Source organism: Lithobates pipiens, unplaced genomic scaffold (assembly GCF_037356315.1).
Source record: "Lithobates pipiens isolate NorthernLeopardFrog02 unplaced genomic scaffold, aLitPip1_a1.2 Scaffold_22, whole genome shotgun sequence".
Classification (NCBI taxonomy): Eukaryota; Metazoa; Chordata; class Amphibia; order Anura; family Ranidae; genus Lithobates; species Lithobates pipiens.
The window spans coordinates 261,447,396-261,464,023 of NW_027507784.1; the positions used below are offsets into that span (position 1 = coordinate 261,447,396).

General features: G+C 41.6%; 1 protein-coding gene across 1 annotated transcript in view; it reads left to right on the forward strand.

Annotated features, from left to right (window-relative positions):
* Positions 1-8,973, forward strand: part of KDELR2 (KDEL endoplasmic reticulum protein retention receptor 2) — a 36,273-nt gene extending 27,300 nt beyond the window's left edge. Inside the window, exons 3-5 of the mRNA XM_077449012.1 lie at positions 6,889-7,047; positions 7,297-7,549; positions 8,787-8,973. Coding sequence (XP_077305138.1) covers positions 6,889-7,047; positions 7,297-7,549; positions 8,787-8,821 — 447 coding nt within the window. The 3' untranslated portion in view covers positions 8,822-8,973. The remainder of the gene's footprint in view (positions 1-6,888; positions 7,048-7,296; positions 7,550-8,786) is intronic.
* The last annotated feature ends 7,655 nt before the right edge of the window (positions 8,974-16,628 follow it).

Below are 16,628 nucleotides of genomic sequence, written 5' to 3' on the forward strand. Positions count from 1 at the left end.
CAATATATGCCCAACCAGTTCCAGCAACATACTGGTATGTTGCGGGACTTTGAGTGCTTATACCAGAATGATGCCTGCAGGTTTAGGTATCATCTTGGTATCATTCTTTTCAGCCAGCGGTCGGCTTTTATGTAAAAGCAATCCTAGTGGCTAATTAGCCTCTAGACTACTTTTACAAGCAGTGGGAGGGAATGTCCCCCCCCCCGCACCATCTTCCATGGTTTTCTCAGGCTCTCCTGTCCCAACAGGGAACCTGAGAATGCAGCCGGTGGTTCCGCCAGCTGACCATAGAGCTGATCAGAGACCAGAATGGCTCCAATCATCTCTATGGCCTAAGACACCGGAAGCTACGAGCATTTCATGACTTAGATTTTGCGGGATGTAAACAGCGCCATTGGGAAATTGGGAAAGCATTTTATCACACCGATCTTGGTGTGGTCAGATGCTTTGAGGACAGAGGAGAGATCTAGGGTCTGATAGACCCTAATTTTTTTAAAAAAGAGTACCTGTCACTACCTATTGCAATCATAGGGGATATTTATATTCCCTGAGATAACAATAAAAATCATAAAAAAATATATATAAATGAAAGGAACAGTTTAAAAAAAAAATAAAAAAGCAAAATAAATAATAAAAAAAAAAAAAAAAAAAAAAACCACCCCTGTCCCCCCCTGCTAAGGCGCAACGCGGAACACAAGCGTTGGTCTGGTGGCATATGTAAACAGCAATTGCACCATGCATGTGAGGTATCACCGCGAAGGTCAGATCGAGGGTACTAATTTTAGCAGTAGACCTCCTCCGTAAATCTAAAGTGGTCACCTGTAAAGGCATTTAAAGGCTTTTAAAAATGTACGTAGTTTGTCGCCGCTGCACGTTTCTGCGCAATTTTAAAGCATGTCGTGTTTGGTATCCATGTACTCGGCCTAAGATCATATTTTTTATTTCATCAAACATTTGGGCAATATAGTGATTTTTAGTGCATTAAAATAAAAAAAAGTGTGTTTTTTCCCCAAAAAATGCGTTTGAAAAATCGCCGCGCAAATACCGTGTGAAAAAAAAATATGAAACACCCACCATTTTAATCGGTAGGGCTTTTGCTTTAAAAAAACACTACATGTTTGGGGGTTCAAAGTAATTTTCTTGCAAAAAAAAATATTTTTTCATGTAAACAAAAAGTGTCAGAAAGGGCTTTTTCTTCAAGTGGTTAGAAGAGTGGGTGATGTGTGACATAAGCTTCTAAATGTTGTGCATAAAATGCCAGGACAGTTCAAAACCCCCCCAAATGACCCCATTTTAGAAAGTAGACACCCCAAGCTATTTGCTGAGAGGCAGGTCGAGTCCATGGAATATTTTATATTTTGACAAAAGTTGTGGAAAAAATACATTATTATTATTTTTTTTTTTTTTTTTGCACAAAGTTGTCATTAAATGATATATTGCTCAAACATGCCATGGTTATATGTAAAATTACACCCCAAAATACATTCTGTTGCTTCTCCTGAGTACGGGGATACCACAAGTGTGAGACCTTTTGGGAGCCTAACCGCGTACGGTACCCCAAAATCCAAGCACCACCTTCAGGATTTCTAAGGGTGTAAATTTTAGATTTCATTCCTCACTGCCTATCACAGTTTCGGAGGCCATGGAATGCCCAGATAGCACAAAATCCCCCCAAGTGACCCCATTTTGGAAAGGAGACACCCCAAGCTATTTGCCGAGAGGTATGGTTAGTATTTTGCAGACCTTCATTTTTGTCACAAAGTTTTGAAAATTGAAAAAAAGAAAAAAAATATACATTATTTTTTTTTTTCTTCATTTTCAAAAACAAATGAGAGCTGCAAAATACTCACCATGCCTCTCGGCAAATAGCTTGGGGTGTCTACTTTCCAAAATGGGGTCATTTTGGGGGGTTTTGTGCTATTTTGGCATTTTATGGCCTTCAAAACTGTGATAGGTAGTGAGGTGTAAAATCCAAAATTTACACCCTTAGAAATCCTGAAGGCGGTTCTTGGTTTTCGGGGCCCCGTACGCGACTAGGCTCCCAAAAAGTCCCACACATGTGGTATCCCCGTACTCAGGAGAAGCAGCAGAATTTATTTTGGGGTGTCATTTCACATATGTCCCTGGCATGTGTGAGCAATATATCATTTAGTGACAACTTTGTGAAAAAAAAATAAAAGTTTGTAATTTTCCCGCAACTTGTGGCAAAATATAAAATATTCCATGGACTCAACATGCCTCTCAGCAAATAGCTTGGGGTGTCTACTTTCTAAAATGGGGTCATTTGTGGGGGTTTTGTGCCATCTTGGCATTTTATGGCCTTCAAAACTGTAATAGGTAGTGAGGCATGAAATCAAAGATTTACGCCCTTAGAAAGCCTGAAGGCGGTTCTTGGCTTTTGGGGCCCCGTACGCACCTAGGCTCCCAAAAAATCCCACACATGTGGTATCCCCGTACTCAGGAGAAGCAGCAGAATTTATTTTGGGGTGTCATTTTACATATGCCCATGGCATGCATGAGCAATATATCATTTAGTGACAACTTTGTGAAAAAAAAAATAAAAAAAAAAAAGTTTGTAAATTTCCCGCAACTTGCGGCAAAATATAAAATATTCCATGGACTCAACATGCCTCTCAGCAAATAGCTTGGGGTGTCTACTTTCTAAAATGGGGTCATTTGTGGGGGTTTTGTGCCATCTTGGCATTTTATGGCCTTCAAAACTGTAATAGGTAGTGAGGCGTGAAATTAAAAATTTACGGCCTTAGAAAGCCTGAAGGCGGTGCTTGGTTTTCGGGGCCCCGTACGCGGCTAGGCTCCCAAAAAATCCCACACATGTGGTATCCCCGTACTCAGGAGAAGCAGCAGAATTTATTTTGGGGTGTAATTTCACATATGCCCATAGCATGTGTAAGCAATATATCATTTAGTGACAACTTTGTGAAAAATTTATAAAGTTTGTCATTTTCCCGCAACTTGTGGCAAAATATAAAATATTCCATGGACTCAACATGCCTCTCAGCAAATAGCTTGGGGTGTCTACTTTCTAAAATGGGGTCATTTGTGGGGGTTTTGTGCCATCTTGGCATTTTATGGCCTTCAAAACTGTGATAGGTAGTGAGGAGTAAAATGACATATGTATGCCCTTAGAAATCCTGAAGGCGGTGCTTGGCTTTCGGGGCCCCGTACGCGGCTAGGCTTCCAAAAAGTCGACCACATGTGGTATCCCCGTACTCAGGAGAAGCAGCAGAATGTATTTTGGGGTACAATTCCACATATAACCATGGCATGTGTGAGCAATATATCATTTAGTGACAACTTTGTGTAAAAAAAAAAAAAATTTTTTTTTTTGTCATTATTCAATCGCTTGCGGCAAAAAAATAAAATATTCAATGGGCTCAACATGCCTCTTATCAATTTCCTTAGGGTGTCTACTTTCCAAAATGGGGTCATTTGGGGGGGTTTTGTACTGCCCTGCCATTTTAGCACCTCAAGAAATGAGATAGGCAGTCATAAAATAAAAGCTGCGTAAATTCCAGAAAATGTACCTTAGTTTGTAGATGTGACAACTTTTGCGCAAACCAATAAATATACAATTATTGACTTTTTTTTTACCAAAGACATGTGGCTGAATACATTTTGGCCTAAATGTATGACTAAAATTGAGTTTATTGGATTTTTCTAATAACAAAAAGTAGAAAATATCATTTTTTTTCAAAATTTGCGGTCTTTTTACGTTTATATCGCAAAAAATAAAAATCGCAGAGTCAGTCAAATACCTTTAAAAGAAAGCTCTATTTGTGGGAAGAAAAGGACGCAAATTTCGTTTGGGTACAACATTGCATGACCGCGCAATTACCAGTTAAAGCAGCGCAGTGCCAAAGTGTAAAAAGACCTCTGGTCATTTACCAGCAAAATGGTCCGGTCTGAAAGTGGTTAACTTATTTCACCTCAGAAAGTAGGGGGAGGTATTGCATCTTTAAAACACAACTATTGGCTGTTAAGTATATATTTCAGAGCATGTTACACATTACATCCATAATTCAGATGTAATGTGTACCATGCTGCTCATGTGGCCACGTTATTCACAGCAATCTATGAATGAGAACTACAATTGCAGTCATCCATTGCAGCTGACTGCTTGTAGTACTTTGTGCACTGAGGGAGCTGATGCGTGCTCTCCTAGTTCATTCACAGTCAGTCCATATCAGAGGTACAGCCTGAAAGCTTCAGGGCTTGTCTGCATGCTCTTGACATTGTACCCCTGATCCACCAATCATGGGTGCTATGTTTTGCCGACTCCTGCCAGAAAAAATTCAACTTTTTTTTTTATTTTTTTTATTTTTTTTTTTTTCTATGAAAATATATGGCCAAAGTGAACATGGCCTTTTAAATGTACCCATGCCAGAGTGGATACAAATGTACCAGGCTCTAAGTGTGAGGAGGAAGGGCAAGCAGTAAAAATTAAAGTGACACTTTCTAAGCAGCTTATAAACCTTGTGAACTTTCTGCACATAGTTTGAAGTGCTTTATTCCTCCCCTGAGGAGCAAAATAGTGGCAGGCCATAAGAGACCCAGGTTGGAAATATTTTAATGAAGTTCTCTGCCTATGGGTAAAGCAGGTAATATGTTTTAAATAAATAAAAGAATTTGAGTAGTTCTCCAACACTGTGATTAACCTATTTAACCTAAAATTTGGTTCCGATATCGCTGTTTTACTAACCTGACAGCTTATTCTAAATGGGAAACCTTCATTTTGTTTGCAAATATTAAACATTCTACCTACCAGCAAAAATGAGTCCTTACATTTAAAGAGTGCCTGTCAGCAGGCATCCACTCACCTTGTTGCTGCTGCTTTATCAGCTTTCCCAATTAAAGTGAATGGTACTGTCGGTGAGTCAACGGCAGGTCAGAGGCACTGCTGTGTGGGACAGGTGCTCTTTAACCACTTCAATACCAGGCACTTATGCACCTTCCTGCCCAACCCAATATTCAGCTTTCTGCCCTGTCGCTGTTTAAATGATTATTGCGCGGTCATGCTACACTGTACCCAAACAGAATTTTTTTATAATTTTGTTCCCACAAATAGATCTTTCTTTTGGTGGTATTTTATCACCTCTGCAGTTTATTTTTTGCTAAACAAATTAAAGACTGAAAATTTAGAAAAATACGTTTTTGCTTTTTGTTATAAAAATTTTGTAAATTGGTTTTTTTTTTTTCTTTTTTTTTCTTCCTCTACTAAGGCGGCACTGACGGGCACTGGTAGGCGGCACTCATGGGTGGCACTGAAAGGCTACAAAGATGGGTACTTATGGGGGGCATTGATATGTGGCACTGATGGGCATCTCTGGTGACACTGGTAGATATTGAGTGGGCACTTATTTGGCAGCTGCCTTGGCACTGATTGGCATTTCCCTGGTGGTCTTGGAGGTAGTCCTGTGTGGATGGCCATACTGGTGGTCCTGGGTGGCATCATGGTGGTCCTGGGCAGGATCTCCGCGGTGGGGCTGTGCTGATAAACGATCAGCACAGAACTACCCCCCCCCCCCCCACGTCAGACGCGAGTGAGGAAAAGCTGATCAACGTCTCTTCCTGTTTTACATCGTGATCAGCCGTGATTGGACATGGCGGATCACATGGTAAAGAGCCTCTGGGTAACTGTGTCAGACTGACTCACCACACCACCGATCGATACGCGCTGTGGCTGTTATCCTGAATGATGCCATATGACTCGCCGTCAGGATAACCGAACCACTGCCCGGCCATCATTCTGCTATATCCCGGGCAGGAAGTGGTTGAAAATCATATTAGTGAGTTAATTTAGGCCACTTTCACACTGACGTTTTACAGGTGTTTTAGTGCTAAATGGTGCTTGCAAAGCGCATGTTAAGCACCTCTCCTGTCACTCCAGTGTGAAAGCCTGAGTGATTTCACACTAGGGCAGTGTGCTTGCAGGACGGAAAAAAAGTCCTGCAAGCGGCATCTTTGGGGTGGTTTAGGAGCAGTGAATACACCGCTCCCAAACTACCCCTGCCATTGCACTTCAGCAGCGGTGCTTTGCGGGTTCTTTAACCCTTTTTTTGGCCACCTCTTCAGTGTGAAAGCAGCCTTAAATCAAGCTTTTTTTTTTTTTTTTTTTTTTTTTTTTTTTTTTTTATATAAATCAAATCTACCCTGACGCATGCATTGGGGTCCCCCTGGCACTGCATGGATCAAGTGCTTGTTTGGCTAGGGAGGGGTAAGAGAAATGGGTAGGAATACCTTATTTCATTATAAGTAATGCTAAAGGCAATTTCTATTTTTATTTAAAAGTTTTATATATTTGCCTGCTCTGTGCAATGGTTTTGCAGCGTGGCCCTGAACCTCCTCTTTTGGAGTCCTCGGCCTAAGTCTTGGTTCCTCTTCCCGAATGTGACCAGCTGAGAAAGGAAAGCTGTACCAGCAGTTTGGTAAAATGAATGTGCAAAGCTAAAAAAAAAACATCCATAATCTAAACAGATGAACGGAATCCGTTCCCCCATCTGTCTGGCAGCTCCATTGCCAGTTGGGTGTAAATGGAAAGGCGGTCTGTTTACTTGTGACCGCCCATAGAGAACAGCCTGTGCCTGCTCTGCACGAACAGACATGGACCAGCCACCCGTCTGCTCAGAGGGGATCAGTAGATGGATTCCTCGCTGAGCAGGCAGGCTCCAACGGAGCACGGCCTGTGTGCAAGTTGCCTAAGGATGAAGGAAATCCAACCAAAGCTAGCTTCTCTATCGCAACTCATCAGTTTGATCCAGGAATATAATATTGAAGATCCCTTCTTAATCATTGTCTAGCTTAGAGTGCATTTTGCATAGAACTTTTGCTTTCCATGTGGCCCTTACATATTGCTGTCTCTCTTTTCAGCTGATCTACATTGGGTGTGCATATGCAACAGTTTATCTCATATACATGAAGTTCAAGGCTACTTACGATGGAAATCATGACACATTCAGAGTGGAATTTCTCATCGTTCCTGTTGGTGGATTGTCCGTCCTTGTCAATCATGACTTCTCTCCCCTTGAGGTACTGTCTGCTTTATGCTATTGGTGGTATTGGTAACAACATTTTATTTTCAGTATTGGAAATCTGCTTAATATGAATTGTGCTGATAAAGATTTATAAGGGTTACAACCTGTCTTAACCTAGGACTATACACCAAACAAGCCTCCCTCCCTGCATATATATGTATAAAAACCAAAGAGGGGGGGGAGAAATGGGACTTGAGGTATGTATGTATCATTCTAAGATGTAGCTGTCTTTTATTTTGTCTAGATCCTATGGACCTTTTCTATTTACCTGGAGTCTGTGGCCATCCTGCCCCAACTCTTCATGATTAGTAAAACGGGTGAAGCGGAGACTATCACTACTCATTACTTGTTCTTCTTGGGCTTGTACCGTGCCTTGTATCTCTTCAACTGGATTTGGCGCTACACTTTTGAAGGCTTCTTTGACCTCATTGCCATTGTTGCAGGCGTGGTACAGACCATTCTGTACTGTGACTTCTTTTACTTGTATGTTACAAAAGGTAAGTGCAGCAGGTTTTCTTCCCACTTCTTCCATTAATTTTTTATTTCTTTTCTCTTGTTAATGCGAATTAACATGTTTTAACAATAGTTTTTTGTCTTCTGATTTTTGGATCTCTGCTGGTACAATTGAGTGCTGGTTGTCTTAAGCTCATTGGCTTGCTGGTGTTTTTTTTTTTTTTTTTTTTTTTTTTTTTGGTGAAGCTTCATTTGGGGTGGGGGGCGCAGACTCTAGCTCTCTACATCAAGGATAGATGGCTAGGGAGAACCTCAAGTTAGGCCCAGTTGTAATTTTTAGAGAGCATTGGCTACCTGGCTCTTGCAATTAGTCCAGCCCTGCTCTAGATGAACAGTAATCTTTGCAGATGTCACCTAAGGGTGGGTAGTCAGTGACCACCTTCAAAAATGCCACCTGCCCAGTATTGTCTGGCTTCAGTAATACAGTCCTCTGTATGGGCCCAGCTCCCCTTGGGATGTATCGGACACATGTGCAGATGTGTTGAATGGTTCAACATGGATTTTCCACACGTGGAAGAACAGTAAATGTTTGGGTTTTCCATAATAGCCTGTCTTTCTGCATGCACAGAAAAAAATGCACACTCAGGAACCTGGTCATATAGGAGCAGCGGTGGACAGCCATGCAATGCAGTGTGTAAGACAGAGCCATGGATAGTTTTAAGCGCTGCAGGAATTCTGTGCTGAGTTTAGCTGTTTCACCTCTCCACTTCCAGGACCGTGTTCAATGGAGTAGCGCTGATAAATAAGACTGTACACGCAACAGCTTCTATGGTGGAGCTCACTTGAAGCCGTGGGAGTCTGCTGTGTATCCAAGTTCCTGGTTACCAAGGCAATGTGTTTCCAGGGGTGTCCCCTTTGTCAAGCCTCTGAGCTATGTCATGGAGACCCACTGCAGGTGTGGTTGTCTTCAATTCATTTTCCATCTGACAGTGGTCATGGAGCAGGTGAAACGCACAGCATTCACCTGAGGACAAGAATTAATGTTGGCTTCACCAGGTGCATTTAAAGGATGGGGGGGGGGAGCTGGAAAGAGTACTAATGCAGTGACCACATCTACCAATTGGTGGTAAGCTGCCATTTTATAAAGTTGTTACTGGGTTTAGCTAACATTTGCCATTTTTATTAAGTTTAAATCAAATTCTAAAACAGAACCAATGGTGCTCAATGTTAAGATTATCCAGCTAATTTTTCTTATTTATTTTTTTTTCCCTTTCTTTACAGTACTAAAGGGGAAGAAGCTGAGTTTGCCAGCATAAGTGCCAAAGATTTGGACCAGCAGCTGTCCTCCACACCGTTTGGACAGAACAATTCTTTGAGCGAAGGCATAGGATGTGTGATGCAGAGTCAAATACACTACTTTTTATATGCAGCACGGCCTACTTTGCTGCCGGAGAGGCCCAGAATAAAGTGGCATGATGGCCCCTCCAACAGCAAATTGGCTTCTCAAGATGACTCTGCCCAACCAGCTGATTTGATTTATGCATCTTGCCTTCCTTGTTTTTTATGATGTATAAAGATTTTTTTACATAAAAAAAAGTATACTGTAATAATAGATCCAGTGCGCAGTTTCAGTTCCGTAGCTGTGAAAGTGAAATTTTGGTGAGTTCACAACTATGTTAAAATGCAAGGCCCCCCCCCCCTCCAAAGTACTGGCTTAGTTTTTCAAAAGTTGTTAATTTTTTATATTTTTGGTTGTTTGATGGTCGTAGTCTTCTGATGCAAAAAAAATTCCAATATCCAAGTCATTCCACTATTAATTTATTCCATTTCTTCTGACATCAACACATCTGTCAAGGACTAATTTTCCAGTGCTTTTCCATTTAAGTCACCTTGATTAAATATTTTTGCAAATAAAAGCATATGGATCACCGAGTGATGTCAGCATGTTGCAGTGCTTCTGACCGCTAATGGTTTTTTTTTCTTGGGTTCCCCCCCCCCCGGTTTCACCTAAAAGAGTCACAAATGAGAACAAAGTGCCATTACCTAGCTAAACTGTACTTTTCATTAAAATAATTTTTTATTTTTTTTCCTTTTAAGCAGTTTTGATCCTTTTTACAACTGTCCAGTTTAAGTGACACATAGGAAGTTAATGCTGGTGGATAATGGTGCAGGCACTATGTTCTGGATCAGGTTCTGTCTGTGTGCATTGTACCCCTCTTCTAATGCAGCAGGAGTGGCTGACCTCTCACTTTTTGACTGGGGGTCTCCTCTGAATAGTTTCTCAGCACAAAGTAGCCAGTCTTGAGGGCTGGTACTCTTTAAATTGAACCATGCAGTACATTCTTTGTTGATGAAATTTGATATGACATATCAGTGGGTTGAAGTAAAATTGTTATGTTAAACAACATGAGGGTTTTTTTCTTTTTTTTTATATTTTTTTTTCTTCCCAATGTCACTGCTTATTTCATGGTCTTAATCTTTACCCCTTGCACTTTTTAGAGTTCTTCTTTTAATAAAACCATCGCAGCAACAACATTAGAAGTTTACACTTTCACAAATCCTAAGGTTTTGTTTTTTATGTATGATTTTATATAGTGCCAACAGTTTACACATTCCTTTACAACATGATGGCAGACATCACAATACAGTTTATTACAGTATGAATCAGAGGGCCCTACTCATTAGAGCTTGCATTCTAAAAGTGAAGGTCAAGAGATACAAAAGCTAACTGGTGAATGAGCTGATGGAGTAAATAAAAGTACAGTTGGGTAGGGGCAGGATGGGCTTCTCTGAAGAGAAGGGTTTTCTGGGTTTGTCTAAAAGGTGGACAGAGTAGGAGATAGTTGGACAGATTGGTGTAGGGATTTCCAGACTATGGAGGCTTGGGAGAAGTCCTGGAGGTGACAAGGGAGCTAGATGGCAGGATATCTTTGGAGGAATGAAGAGAATGATTAGGTTAGTGTTTTGAGACTAGGGTAGTGATGTAGCTAGGGGATGTGGATGGCTTTATAAGTTGTTAGGATCTTGAATTTATTTGTTGGGTGAGCAGAAGCCAGTGGGGAATTTACTGGCTGCAAAAAAAAGAAGAAAAAAACACACTGCCAAAAACAGCAGATGTAAAAATGTCCAGTGTGCATGAGCCCAAAAGTAATTTCTTTATGCTTCCTTGTTCCTCTATCAGAATTAATTACTTTTATCAATTCTGGACCTTTTTAACAGCTGTAGAGAGAAGACTGTTCTGATAAATGGGTACAACTTTGTAGTAGAGGGATTTGTTTCATCTGTTTATCTCTGGATATATGTAGTGGTTTACACAACCACTTTAAAGCAATATTAAACTAAAAACCAAAATTGCAGCATACCAATCGCTGGATGTAGTGGCTGTATTCATTTTCTTTTTCTAGGGTTATTCTGTTTTTGTCTTATGATCTAGCCAGTAACATGCCTGTATTAGGCTGGGTTCAAATATAAGTGAATTGGATGCAGGATTCATTTGCATGGCATGACTCCTACTGAAGTTGGTTCACACATGTGGCTGTGGTGCAGATTGAAGTAAGGTCCTGTGCAGGTGTGAATTCAGCCAAAGATTTGGACCCAAACCAGGGAATAGAACAAAAATATTAGAGCACACATGCAAGGCTTTTTTAAAACGCCTAGATGTTTTAAAAAAAATTAACAAAAAATATGGGGATTTGGTCACCATATTGCTATATGGTGCTTAAGCCCACTTACTCCGCCAAAGTACCCCATGATTAGTGGATCCTACACTATCCATGGATCGGGAGCTCCTGCTTCTCTGAACCATTGGAGCCATACTCCTCTATATGGGAGATCATTAGGTCTTCACCCATGACATAGGTGGTCACTGAGAGGTAATTACTTGAGGGAGTGGGGTGCTCCACCCCCAAAAGGATTTGTTCAGAATCCATACAATAGACAAACAAGCCTCGCTGGAGGTAAATGTCAGTTTTGCATGTGTGCGCTATATTTTTGTTCTGTTGTATGGTCACCATCTTCAGGCTGGTTTTTTGGGTGTGCGCCCCCCCCCCCCCCAAATATCTTGTCTGTTTAAACCAGGGACTAGACACGCACTGGACCCCAGGCATAAACTTGTGGCTGCACATATGTAAACCTGGCCTTAGGGTAACTACACTCTGGATGGAGGAGCAAACCGCTTTAGACAGTAGCTTTGTCAGTCTAGGGGGATGTAGTGCCAGATTTACACAGTGCATTAATCTACACTCAGTACCCCATAATGATGTGACCCTAAGTATTCAGACCCTCTGCAACAGCGCTTGTAATTTTAGGTTAGGTGCTTCCCATTTCTCTTGATCGTTGCTGAGATGGTTCTATACTTTGATTGGAATCCACCTGTTGCAAATTAAATTGGTTGGACATGATTTGGAAAGGCATAGACACATCTCTTACAGCTGCCAATGCATCCTGCATACAGAGCAAGAGCCATGAGGTCAAAGACACTGCCTGCAGAGCTCAAACACAATTATTGCAAGGCATAGATCTGGGGAGGGCTACTAATAAAAAAATAAAAAATAAATTCCACTGAAGAATTGCAAGAGCACAGTGACCTCATAATCCTCAAATGGAAGTTTAACACAACTAGGACTCTTCCAAGAGTATAGTTGCCGGGCCAAACCAAGCAATTGGGGAAGAAGAACCTTTAGTAAGAGTGACCAAGAACCTGATGGCTAATGTAACAGAGATCCGGTGTGGAGATGGGACAGTTCCAGTATGGCAACCATCACTGCAGCCCTCCCCTGATTTTGGCTTGATGGCAGAGTGGCTAGACAGGAGCCTCTCTTCAGTGCAAAACACATGAAAACCCATTTGGAGTTTGCAAAAAGCATCTGAAGGGCTCTATGAGCAACAAGATTGTCTCTGGTCCAATGAAACCAAGATTGAACTGTTTGGCCTCAAGTCTAAACGATATGTCTGGTGGAAACCAGGCACCACTTATTCCCTGCCCAATACCATCCTAACAGTGAAGCATGGTGGTAGCATCATCATGCTGTGGAGGTTATGTTCAGGAGCAGGGACTGAGAGACTGGTCAGGGTTGAGGGAAACCTGAATGGAGCAAAGTACCAGCCAGAACCCTGACTTGAACCCTATTAAACATCTCTGGAGAGATCTGACAATGGCTGTCTAAGCTTTAGAGAATTTGAAAAGAATGGCAGAAATACCCCAAAAGACTCAAGGCTGTAATCGCTGCCAAAGGTGCTTGAATACCTAAGTACATGTGATAGTGCTTTTTTTTTTATTTTTCCCCTCCCTCTCTTCAATAAATTCAGACATTCCTAAAATTCGGTTTTCGCTTTGTTATTATGAGGTACAGAGTGTAGATTCATGAGAAAAGAAAATGAATTTAAACAGCTGTAGTATCAGGTTGCAACATAACAAAATTGAAAAAAGTGAATGGGATCTGAATACTTTATGAATGCACTGTAAATACACCAACAATTTGAAGCCAAACTCCAGCTATTACTTTATAAGCCGTAACAGCAATTTTTCCTACAAATAAAGCCCATCAATGCTATAAGGTCAGATATTCCACCTCATTTCTTCCTTGTGTTAAACAGTGTGGCAGACCTGACACTAGCATATTAAAGGAGTTGTAAAGTCTAATGCCCCATACACACGGACATTCCGACAACAAAATCCGTCCGATTTTTTCTGACGGATTTTTGCCCGAAACTAGACGGTCACACAAAGTTGTCAGAAAATCAGATTGTTCAGAACGAGGCAACGTTTGTAATGTACTACGGGACTATGTACAGGGCAATAGCCAATAGCTTTCGTCTACAATTTTTTTTCTGAGCATGCGTGGCACTTCGGAATTCTCTACACACGATCGGAAAAAGTCTGATCTGACTTTTTCCGTCGGAATGTCCGACCGTGTGTATGGGGCAATAGTCTGGATTCACACTATTCCTGCATGCAGCTCACAGCAGGGGTATGGTGTGTCCTCGTTCACAGTTGCAGGTCCGATTTCAGCCCTGAAATGGACCAAAAGACGCACAGAACCCCTGTGCAAATTCGCACTGGAGCCAGAGCGGAGATATGTGAACTGGCTCCATAGAGAGCCAGTCACAATCTCCTACCATGCAAATTGAATGCAGAGAAATTTGCATCAAATTCGCATAGGTGTAAACCCAGCCTGAAGGTTTTTCACCTTAATGCATTAAGGTGAAAAACCTTCTGTGCTGCAGCTGCCCCCCCAAGAGCCACTCTTTTTCTTACCTAAACCCGATCGTTCCAGCGTCGTGACGAGCCCAGCAGCTCCAACCGCTGTCTCGGGCCCTCATTGGATAGAGTGATAGCAGTGGGAGCCTCCTACTGCTGTCATTTAAATCTAGTGGCATGGGGGAGTGGGGCCGAGTCCTGTTGTCTGTGTCAATGGACACGACAGCAGGACTCGGGAGCTTGCCTGCATGGAAACCGGCTCTCCGTGGGGGCACTCGAGGTGGAGGAGCCAGGAGCACCGCAGGGGGACCCCAGAAAAGGAGGATCAGGGTTGCTCTGTGCAAAACTCTTGCACAGAGCAGTTAAGTAAGACATCTTTGTTATTTAAAAAAAAAAAAAAAAACCTTTACAATCACTTTAAAATATCAATCTTAGTTAGTTCAGTTTTTGGTGGATATTGGGAAGTGACCCCACCTAATGGTGTTGTATACCTTTCGAAGACTTCAGCTCTGCATGAGGATTCCACTCAATTTGTTGGATGCTTATATTACATCATGGATAATATAACAAGAAAAGCAAGAACATCCAAAGCAACACAAGTTTGTTAATCCAAAATGTATTTACTTATGGTCAACTGAGCATAAAATTACAGACAGGTCAAAATTTTAATGGACCCATCAGCATATTTATACTAATCTGCCCACAGTGATAGGATGGCCTCATTTTTGGAGAGGTCCTTCAGAAACACCACTTCATTAGTGTTATTCTGTCTGGGATTTTATCAGTGTATTCAGATGGAATGTGTAAAAATCAACTTTACATTTAAATGTTTGATTTCCTGTGGAAACGCATCTCAGCACCTAGAGTTTCCTGGACTCGCTGTTTGTGCGTTTTTTTTTCTGCCTCTAAATGCTCCTGCTTCTTCTAAATGCCTATGTGTGCATAGGCACATAGGCTAAAATGGAGGGGCGTTTAGAGGCAGAAAAAAAACCTCAGACACTCCTAAAAGGCTCATTGTTCATGAGGCCTAGGAAGTGCGAGAAATATTCTAATAGGGACATCTGTTTTAAAGACAACAGGAATTCCCCTCCTTTTGAGAGATTTCCTTAAATTGGAACTTTAGTCAGAAAGTGAAGTCTTGCTGGATCACTTCAGCCTGGCCCTTTTTGCAGGTGTTACATTAAAAATAAGTGCCAATACTGTTTAACCACTTCAGCCCCGAAAGGATTTACCCCTTAATGACAAGGCCATTTTTTGCAATACGGCACTGTGACGCTGTCCCAAATAAAAGTGCTGACCTTTTTTTCCTCACGGACAAATCTGACCCTAAGTGACACTTTTTTGATACCAGTGTCACCAATACAGTGATCAGTGCTAAAAAAAAAATGCACTGATCACTATGACACTGGCAGGGAAGGGGTTAACACTAGGGGGCGATCAAGGGATTAAATGTGTTCCCTGCTAGTGTTTTCTAACTGTGTGGGGGAAGTATTGATAGGAAGAACACAGAGATTGCTGTTCCTTATTACTGGGAACAGAAGATCTCAGTGTACTTCCCTGACAGAACGGGGATCTGCCTTGTTTACATAGGCAGATCCCCGTTCTGCCTCTCTGTGGAGCGATCGCAGGTGGCTGTCAGACATTGGATACGCTGGACCCGCGGATTGGCTACAGTGGGCACAGTATCTTGTGCACGAAACAACATACAGGTATATATGCAGTGGGCAGTCTCTAAGTGGTTAAAATCCAGTAATACACTGTCTCACACTGCTCTGCACATGCTCACTTGCCCTCTTTTTTTTCAGCACTGTGCTGAATTTGTGGAGGTTGATCTGACAACAGTATAAAGATTAAGATTGAATATGTTTTTAATAACAAAATTTGAAAATGACAGAGAGTCATTCATAATAAATAAGTGCAATTGCACATAAACAAGATAAAAAGAAAACACTGTGCAAAGTATAAGAATAAACATACAAAGAAACGTAGGAAGATATTGCCCTAAGACCCCTTTCACACTGGGGTGTTTTTCAGGTGCTTTAGCGTTAAAAAAAGTGCATGTAAAACGCCTGAAAGAAGCCTCATCTGCAATCCCAATGTGAAAGCCAGAGTGCTTTCTCACTGAGACCCCTTTCATACTATGGCGTTTTTCAGGCGCTTTAGCGTTAAAATAAGCGCCTGAAAGAAGCCTCAACTGCAATCCCAATGTGAAAGCTCGAGTGCATTCACACTGAGGCTCTGCACTGGTAGGGCGTCAAAAAAAGTCCTGCAAGCAGCGTCTTTGCAGTGCTTTTGGAGTGGTGAATACACCGCTCCTAAAGTGCCCCTTCCCATTGAAATCAATGGGAAACGCCTGAAAGGCGCCTGCAAAGCACTTTTGGCAGCAGTGCTTTGTGGGCGCTTTTAACCCTTTATTTGGCTGCTAGCAGTGGTTAAAAGCGTCCCAATATCGCTTGAAAAACGCTGGTAAAGCGCTGCTACTTTACGAGCATTTTTCAGGTGCTGACATTGTGAAAGGGCTCTTAAAGCACTTGGGCTTTCACATTGGGATTGCAGATGAGGCTTCTTTCAAGCGCTTTACATTCGCTTTTTTTAACGCCAAAGTGTCTGAAAAACGCACCAGTGTGAAAGGGGTCTTAGAGCAGTCAAAGGTGTATACCAAAAAAAGCTAAGCTAGGTGACCTGTAAACATTGCATATTCGTGGTATAAGTGAGAGGGTAAAATAGAGAAGTGTAGCAAGCTTAAAGAAAGGGAAAGAGGGAACATAGAAATAGAGGGAAAAAATAATACTGGAGATTAGTTCACTCTGTGTGTAAAACTACAGAGAGTACAAGAGGGAGAGAAGTAGAACTATTGACGAATTCTACTCCAGTTTCTCTGAAGAGGAATAATGCATCCATATGTACCAAGCGTTGGTAAATTT